Raw genomic sequence first — 9,174 nt, forward strand, 5'->3', positions numbered from 1 at the left:
CCAGCTAATCCCGAGAAATAATGACAATCTAATTCATGATCCCGACAACGGCGGGAACAACCGACCGTCCGAGTCTCGTCGCGTCGGGCGTGGGCTCCTCGAACCACTCGCGCCGGCCGGATCGATCACAGAATGGGTGGCGACGGGAAAGTGTCATTCGAGCGCTACGCAGGCGTCAAAGACGGCGCTCTCAAGGGGGTCAAGCTCAAGCACAGTGAGGCGGGCGGTGACGGCCGGATGGCAGAGGTGCCACCCTCTCCTGGAAAGATCTAAACTACCTAGGCGCAGCCACGTCGGGTGCTGCGCTGTGATATCGCGATACAACCCAAGCTGCCACCCTGCAAACCTAGCGCCAGACCATTGCAGTGACGCAGCCGCGCTGCGGTGGGAGGGGTTGCGTGCTGAGAGTGCTGAGAGGTTGACCGGCACGGTGGCAGGTGCTGTTCGTGCCACAGGGCTTCGAAATGACGAGCGACAAGTTCAAAGATGTTGCGGACAAGACATGGTCTCTCAAGCCCCCCAATCTGGTTGTGCAATGCGACGCCGGCATGCTGCATCCTTCGCAGCTGTGCACGCCGGCAGTCGCATAGCCAATCCCCGCCCAGCTCGAGGCAATGAAGTCTCCGATCCCTCTCAAGCCACCCTTCCAGCACTTGTCCTGTAGTGAATCGCCCACTCCGAATCTCACCGCCTGCACTGCCACTCCCCCTAGAGCTTGATGCGGCTGCCTTCAATGGAGGAGTGGCGGCGCTTCGCTGTGCAGCACCAGATGCAGTCGAGCAGGCGTGCGGTGCGCGACGGGTGCGCACACTAGTGTGAGGGCCGTCGTCTGCGGGGCCTTCCCCCGAGCCTCCTCGAGAGCCGCCGTTAGGCGACCGGACTGCGTCAAGGACGAGACAACAGTGGTCAACGAGCTGCTCTTCCAGCGGCTGGTGACGGTCTACACGGCGATGATCGAAGCGATGATCTCTGCGCCCGTCGTCATAGATTAAGATAGAACGGAGGAGCTTTCTCCTTGTTTAATTAAATCTCTCCTTTTCGTAGCTTTTTGGCTTTTAATCCCACCGTCTCACCTCTTGTGTGTTACTCTAGTGCCATCTGAGAGAGGCTCGAGGCAATGCAATCTGCAAAATGCAAAATGCGATTTCAAAAAAACATGAAAAACATGCGACAGCCTAGTCTGGCGCGGCCGCCTCCCCTACGACGCTCCTCAGCAGGTCCGCAACCGCCGCCTCCTCCCTCAGCTCAACCGCCGCCGCCGCCGCCCTGCTCGCCGCCGCCCTCTCCGCCGCCGCCGCCGCGCCCACCTCCACCTCGGTCGCCACCCTCTCTGCCGCCACGTCCGCCGCTGCCCTCTCCACCTCCGCCCTCGCCGCCGCCGCGCGCTCCTTTGCCGCCCTCGCGGCCGCCGCCTTCGCCACCGCTCTGGCGCGGGCGAGGCTGGCCTAGAGTGTGCAGATCGTGCGCTGAAGCGTGTGGACCCAGTCTCGAATTGCGGCCAGTTGCTGAAACAGCCGCGCAAAACGACCATCTGCCTAGATGTATGCTACGGCAACACTAGCCTCGGACGCCGCCGCCGCCGCCTCCGCCGCCTCCTCCCCGGCCACCGCCGACGCCGCCTTGGCCTCCGCTCTCCTCGCCTCCGCCGCCGCCCGCTTCGCCCCCGCCGCCGCCGCCGCCGCCGCCTTGCGCGCCGCAACCACTCGCGCCGCCGCCTTCGCCTCCGCCGCCCTCGCCGCCGCCGCGCCGCCCTTGGCCGCCGCCAGCGCCGCCGCCGTGTCCGCCGCCGCCCTCGCCGCCGCGTCCGCCTCTCTCTCCAGCGCAGACACGCCGGCGACCAGCCCCTGCAGCAGTCAGAGGGGCGGCGGTCAGCAGCGGCCGGCAGCGAGACTGGCGAGACCGGCGGCGAGCCGAGCAGCAGAGAGCGTCTGGCCGGAGTGAGGCTGTGGCGAGGTGTGCACGAAGCGGGGCGAGGCAGCGGGGCGAGTGGAGGGGTCTCGGAAGTGTCTCGGGAGTGCCGCGCCTCCTCCTTGCCCAGCTTTGCCAGCGGGCGCAGCTCCTGTTCACAGCAGCGCGCCGTGAAGAGACGCCGTTCACACTCTCAACGCCGGGCGACGAGCGAACCCGCATTGGCAGATCGGGGCCACACACGGCGGCGGCTACATCTCGCTAATCTCGCTTCGATCTCGCCACTACCTCGGCTAGATCTCGGCTGTATCTCGTCGACACCTTTGGCAGCTCCGGGCCAAACGCGGCGGCCGCGCGCTCTTCTGCCGCCGCGTCCGCCTATACAGCAGCCGCCGACGGCTGGGCCTGTTAGGGTGTGGGTGAGGGTGCCTGCTGTGCTGTGCTGAGCTGAGAGCTGAGCTGAGCTGAGCTGAGCTGAGCTGGGCTGGGCTAGCGGTGCCGGCGTGCGGTGTTGCACACACACCTGCTCCGCCGCCCTCGCCCTCGCAGCAGCGCTCTCCACCGCCGCCGCCCTCGCAGCGGCCTCGTCCGCCGCCCTCCCCGCCGCCGCCTCGGCTTCGACCAGGGCTACCGCTGCGCTCTTCTCCGCGGCAACCGCCCTCGCCTCCGCCGCGCCCGCCGCCGCCGCCCTCCCAGCAGCAAAGTCCGAGTCGGCTATCGCCGTCTGCACGGTGGCCTTTGCCGGCGGCGTCGGCCTCGCAGCCTTGGCCGCCGCCTCGCCGCCTCCCGCCGCCGCCATCGCTGGGGCCGCGACGGCACGCTCGGCCTGCGGCGGCGGCGGCGGCGCGGCAAACGTCGACAGCAGGGCCTGCGACGTCAGGCCGGCCGCGGCGGCAGCGAGGGCGGCGGCCGCCGCAGCCAGGAGGTACCTGATCAGGCCGAGGTCCGGCTCTGGCGGCTTTGATGGCGGCTGCTCGTCGGCGTCGCCAGGACCTCGCTGCTCCATCGCGTCGGCCGCCGCCTCGAGCCGCCGTGCCTCCGCCTCCAGCTCTGCCGCCTGCCGCTGCAACGCCTCGAGCTCTCTCTCGTCGAGCCGCAGCGCCGGGCGAAGGGTGGCGGAGCGGCGGAGCGGCGGGCGGGAGGCGGGCAGTCCGGGCAGCGCCGGCGTCCAGGCTAACGCGTGGAGAGAGAGGAGGAGCATGCGCCTGTTGTTTGGATGAGAGAGAGAGAGAGAGAGAGAGTCTCTCTCTCTCTGTTGTTTGGATCCCCCAGCCTCGCGCCGAGATAATTATATTATTTATTTTATGGCGCTGGAGGTTGGCGAATTCTTTCAGCAGAGATCGCCTCGGTAGCGTTGCCCGGTCATCAACTAAAGCGCCTCGTCGCACGGCCCAGAAGCCCCAAGAACTCATCGCGCGGTCCTCGCTCGCAAACATGCCTGCCGCCCTGCGCGCGTCGCCCATGCCGAGGAGACTGCTGCTGGACGGTCGCTCGCCCGCGCGCCGCACGCTGCTGCGCCACTCCACCGTCCAGCGGCGAGACGGCTCGGTCGCCCCGCTGAACAAGCTGAGAGGAGCGCGTCGCCCCGCCCCTCTCCCAACGCTTGGATGGGACGGCGAACGGGCACGGCCGAGCCGCCAGTCGTGTGTTCGGCCACCATCGCGCCCGCCTCCCTCCACCCGCCCGCCGCCCCCGCCTCTGCCCAGCCTCTGCCCCCCCCCCGCCCCCTTCCCCTCGCTCCAAGCGCCGGCACGCACCGGCCCGCCGAGTCCCTCCAACCGCGCCGACGCGGCAGGCTTCATCGAGATCGAGCGCAAGGCTCCTGCGCCATACCGGCCCGCAGCCGACAGGCTCGCCGACTACGCAGAGATCAACGGGCCCGCAGACCAGGCCGAGCTCACGCGCCAGTCTGCGCGGTGCATGGACTGCGGCACGCCCTTCTGCCACACGCACACGGGCTGCCCGATCAGCAACGTCATCCCCGAGTTCAACCAGCAGGTCTTCGACGGCGAGTGGCGGCAGGCCTACTCCAACCTGGACACTTCCCAGACGCCTCCCCGCCCCCGCCCAGGCCTACTCCAACCTCGCCTAATTAATTGTTAATTGTATGTAATTCTCCCGCCCAGGCCTACTCCAACCTCGCCTCGACCAACAACTTCCCCGAGTTCACAGGCCGCTTCCTAGACACTTCCTAGTCACTCCCTAGACACTCCCTAGACACTCCCTAGACACTCCCTAGACACTCCCTAGACACTCCCTAGACACTCCCTAGACACTCCCTAGACAATCCCTAGACACTCCCTAGACACTCCCTAGACACTCCCTAGACACTACCACATCGCCGCCCTCTCCACGCCTGCCGCTGTGTCCACAGGCCGCGTCTGCCCGGCGCCCTGCGAGGGGGCCTGCGTCGCCGGCTTGGTCGACGAGAGCGTCACGATCAAGTCGCCGGGAGGTGTGAACGGCGTCTCTTCACAGCAGCACCTGTGAACAGGTCGACGAGAGCGTCACGATCAAGTCGCCGGGAGGTGTGAACGGCGTCTCTTCACAGCAGCACCTGTGAACAGGTCGACGAGAGCGTCACGATCAAGTCGATGGAGTACTCCATCATCGAGCGGGCGTGGTCCGAGGGGTGGGTGGTTGCGGCGCCGCCCGCGCGCCGCTCGGGCAAGAAGGTCGCCGTGGTTGGGTCGGGCCCTGCCGGGCTCGCCGCGGCGGACGAGCTCAACAAGAAGTACGGCCACGCGGTGACTGTGTTTGAGCGGGCGGAGCGGGCGGGGGGGCTCCTCACCTACGGCGTCCCAAACATGAGGCTCGGATGAGACCTTTCCGAGACTTGTCCTGGACCCTCCCTGGACCCCTGCCCTTGCAGGCATCCCAAACATGAAGCTCGACAAGGAGACTGTGCAGCGCAGGGTGGGCCCGACGGAGGCGGAGGGATACCCTCTCGTCGCTCATCAGTAGATTGAGTTGAACCAATGGACTCATAGGTGGACCTGATGGAGGCGGAGGGGATCTCCTTCGTCACTTAAAAGAGTTGATCAATTATTGATTAATCGATTAGGTGGACCTGATGGAGGCGGAGGGGATCTCCTTCGTCACCGGCGCAGAGGTCGACGCCGCCGCCATCAGCGAGACCGTGGAGGGGTTCGACGCCACCGTCCTCGCCATCGGGTCGACGGTGCACTTCCTAGACACCTCCTAGACACCTCCTAGACACCTCCTAGACGCCTTCTGGCGCTCATGAAATCACGACTCACGCCACTGCCTCCCCCCCCCCAGGTGCCAAACAACCTCCCCATCCCGGGCCGCGACCTCGACGGGATCGTCTACGCGATGGAGCTCCTCCTCACGCCTAGTGAGTTCATCAATCTCGCCGAATGAACGACTTAGGATCGTCTACGCGATGGAGCTCCTCCTCACGCCTAGTGAATTCATCAATCTCGCCGAATGAACGACTTAGGATCGTGTACGCGATGGAGTTCCTCACGCGCAACCAGAAGGCGCTCTTCGCCAACCTTCCGGCGCTGCTGTTAATTAACTAACGGTACTTAATTACTCAACTATTAATTAACAGGCGCACTTCGCCAACCCGCCGGCGCTGCTGTTAATTAACTAACGGTAATTTGTTACTCAACTATTAATTAACAGGCGCTCTTCGCCAACCCGCCGGCGCTGCTGACCACGGAGGTCACCCCAGAGGCGAGCTAGCTCACACCCATTAGTTAATGACTAATGGACGGGCTGATGAAGCTGATGTCCTGGTGATCTGATGAACGGGAGGTTGGGACGGCGCCTCGAAGTGATTACTCAGCTACTCGGTCCACTAAAGTCCCACTAGCAACTAAGTAATCACCCTTGCTAATTACTTAATTAATCACGCCCGTCCCCCTCCAGGTCGGGCTAGCCCTATTAATCAACTAAGTAATCACCATGCCAATTACTTAATTAATCACGCCCGTCCCACTCCAGGTCGGGCTCTCACCTAATTAATCAATTAAGTAATCACCCTGCTCATTACTTAATTAATCACGCCCGTCCCCCTCCAGGTCGGGCTCACCTCCAAGTACGGCGGCGGCTTCATCTCTGCAAAAGGCAAGCACGTCGTCGTCATCGGCGGCGGAGACACCGGCACGGACTGCATCGGCGCGTCGCTGCGGCACGGCTGCAAGCGCCTCCCTGGACACCTCCCAGACACGTCCTGCACACCCCTGCCAGGCACGTCGCTGCGGCACGGCTGCAAGAGCCTCCCTGGACACCTCCGAGACACGTCCTGCACACCCCTGCCAGGCACGTCGCTGCGGCACGGCTGCAAGAGCCTCCCTGGACACCTCCGAGACACGTCCTGCACACCCCTGCCAGGCACGTCGCTGCGGCACGGCTGCAAGAGCCTGATCAACTTCGAGCTCTTCCCCGCCCCGCCCGACGAGCAGGTGACACCTCCTAGACACTTCCTAGACACCTCCTAGACACTTCCTAGACACCTCCTAGACACCTCCTAGACACCTCCTAGACACCTCCTACACACTTCCTGGACACCTCCTAGACACCTCCGAGACACCTCCGAGACACCTCCTAGACACTTCCTAGACACTACCCCCCCCCCGACGAGCAGGCTCGCCTCTTCCAGACACCGCCTCGACACCTCCTAGACACTTCCTCGACACTGCCTCGACACCTCCTAGACACCTCCTAGACACCTCCTAGACTCTTTCTAGAAACCTCCTAGACACATCCTAGACTCTTTCTAGACACCTCCTAGACACCTCCTAGACACCTCCTAGACACCTCCTAGACTCTTTCTAGACACCTCCTAGAAACCTCCTAGACACCTCCTAGACACCTCCTAGACACCTCCCAGACACCTCCTGAGACACTTCCTGGACACTTCCTGAGACACTTCCTGGACAGTTCCCCGCCGTCGGCCACACTTCTCCACCCGCCGCTCACCGCCACCCCCTCCTTTGAACCAGGACAAGCGCGGCGAGGCGTCCGGCAACCCGTGGCCTCTCTGGCCTCGAAGCCTGCGCGTCGGCCTGCTTGGCGCAGGAGCTGCTTCTCACCACTCGCACCTTCGTCGCTTAGGCCGCGGATCATGCGAGTCGACTACGGCCACGAGGAGGCGTCGCACCGCTTCGGCGCGCGCCTAGCCGAGAGACAGCCGAGATACAGTCGAGATACAGTCGAGATACAGTCGAGAGACAGCCGAGAGGCAGCCGAGATACAGCCGAGATGTGCAGCCGAGATGTGCAGCCGAGATGCAGCCGAGATGAGAAATGGCGACGAGAAGTCGCACGTCGCTTTCAGCGCCTTATCAGCCGCACTTGCTGCCCTGACTTGCACCTGCTGCTCTTCTCTCCTGGACCCTTCCCTGAAGTTTCTCGGAACCTTCGTACCAAGGCGCCGACCCGCGCACCTACTCCGTCCTCTCCAAGGAGTTCGTCTCGGACGGCGCCTCCATTCACAGCGCGCCGGAGGCACGCCGCTGTGAACAGCGCCTGCCCATGCCCGCAGCCGTTGTGACCAGGCGCCGGCCGCGTGCGCGCCGTCAAGACAGTGCAAGTTGAGGTTGGGCCGGACGGCCGGTTCGCAGAGGTGAGAGGGGGGAGGGGGGCGGGCGGGCGGGGGGCACCGATGACGAGGCTGGATCGGCTCATTTCTGAGGGGGTGTGAACAGGTGGAGGGGAGCGAGAGGGAGCACCCCGCGGACTTGGTCATCCTCGCGATGGGGTTCCGCCACCCGGAGCAGGCGAAGACGCGCCCATTGCACGCCCACGACACGGCCACGACACGGCCACGACACGCCCACGACGCGCCCACGACACGCCCACGACACGCCCACGACACGCCCACGACACGCCCGCGACACGTCCACGACACGTCCACGACACGCCCACGATACGCCCACGACACGCCCACGACACGCCCCCGACATGTCCACGACATGTCCACGACGCGCCCACGACACGCCCACGACACGCCCACGACACGTCCACGACACGTCCACGACACGCCCACGACACGCCCACGACACGCCCACGACACGCCCACGACACGCCCACGACACGCCCACGACACGCCCACGACACGCCCACGACACGCCCACGACACGCCCACGACATGTCCACGACATGTCCACGACATGTCCGCGATTCTGCCACACGCCCGCGAAGTATCCGTACCCCCCCCCCTTCCCCCTTCCCCTTTCCCTTCGCAGGAGATCGTGCGCGCGTTGCGGCTCGAGACCGACCAGCGCTCCAACGCAAAGGCGATCCTCTCAAGCAGCCACGCCGACAGTCGAGTAGTCCATGAGTTGATTCGCCCGCGCTCAAAGTCAAAGACAACCGACACCTGCGACTCATTCACTAACGAGTTGACGCACGGACCGCCTCAAGGCGAGCACGAGCGACTACAAGACCTCCGCCCCCGGTGCTTGCTCGGCGGGCAGCTGCCGCCTAACCCTGTGAACGGCGCCTCTTCACGCCGTCCGCTCTGCCTCAGGCGTCTTCGCGGCGGGCGACTGCCGGCGCGGCCAGTCGCTCGTCGTCACTTAATAATGAATAGGCCGTCTAAGCCGTCTGCTAAGGTGTTAATGAATGAATAGGCGCGGCCAGCCGCTCGTCGTCTCTTAATAATTAATAGGTCTTCTAAGCCGTCTGCTAAGGTGTTAATGAATGAATAGGCGCGGCCAGTCGCTGGTCGTCTGGGCGATCAACGAGGGTCGCGGCGTCGCAAAGTCGGTGGACGCGTACCTCGGAGGGAAGGGGTGGTGAGAGGGGCGAGAGGGGGGGCCTTGCAGGCGGGCGAGGCGCCCGCTCCGCATCCGCCGCCGCCGACGGGCATGCGGCGGCGGTGTGGCGGTGGGCGTGGCAGGGGACGAGAGCCGCACAGCGACCAGCACGAGCAGCGGGCAGCGCATGTTATGGTATCGGTCGGTGATGCGCGGGGACACCCTCACGTGACCCTGTTTTGTACGTCGTCTATTGTTGCGCGCCCTCGGTGGATTGGCGAAAAAACTTCGTAACTCCTTGGCGACGAGCCGCGGGCTTTTGCCATTGCGTGCCAGCCTCAGACAGCCGGGCCGCCCGAGAGTTTTACTGACGAGTTTCTCTCGCGGGGGCGGCCCGGCACAACCAACCCTGTGCTCAGCACAAAAAAAATTCTGGCGCAGCGGCCGGCGTGAGCCGCGCCAGCTGTCGACAGATGTCGACAGATTCGATGGATTTGATGGATCCCTTGATGGTCCGATGGGCGACCCCCCCAAAC

General features: G+C 64.7%; 2 protein-coding genes across 2 annotated transcripts; one reads left to right on the top strand and one right to left on the bottom strand.

Moving 5' to 3' along the window:
- Positions 1-1,175: 1,175 nt before the first annotated feature.
- On the bottom strand, positions 1,176-3,109 carry EMIHUDRAFT_116371 (hypothetical protein; the record flags this gene model as incomplete). The annotated part of the gene is made up of 4 exons (XM_005775948.1): positions 1,176-1,445; positions 1,608-1,844; positions 2,230-2,286; positions 2,432-3,109. The coding sequence occupies 4 exons, from the start codon at positions 3,107-3,109 to the stop codon at positions 1,176-1,178; spliced, it is 1,242 nt and encodes a 413-aa protein (XP_005776005.1).
- Positions 3,110-3,266: 157 nt separating this feature from the next.
- On the top strand, positions 3,267-8,918 carry EMIHUDRAFT_469498 (hypothetical protein; the record flags this gene model as incomplete). Its single annotated transcript, XM_005775949.1, has 18 exons — positions 3,267-3,481; positions 3,704-3,930; positions 4,035-4,080; positions 4,283-4,329; positions 4,476-4,704; positions 4,781-4,824; positions 4,973-5,089; positions 5,191-5,266; positions 5,486-5,514; positions 5,560-5,598; positions 5,958-6,341; positions 6,882-6,984; positions 7,309-7,395; positions 7,436-7,503; positions 7,586-7,657; positions 8,126-8,337; positions 8,410-8,450; positions 8,607-8,918. Coding segments are annotated over exons 1-18 (2,271 nt in total), but the record flags the coding sequence as incomplete, so codon positions are not given.
- Between the last annotated feature and the right edge of the window lie 256 nt (positions 8,919-9,174).

The sequence above is a fragment of the Emiliania huxleyi genome (genome assembly GCF_000372725.1).
Source record: "Emiliania huxleyi CCMP1516 unplaced genomic scaffold EMIHUscaffold_289, whole genome shotgun sequence".
NCBI lineage: Eukaryota > Haptophyta > Isochrysidales > Noelaerhabdaceae > Emiliania > Emiliania huxleyi.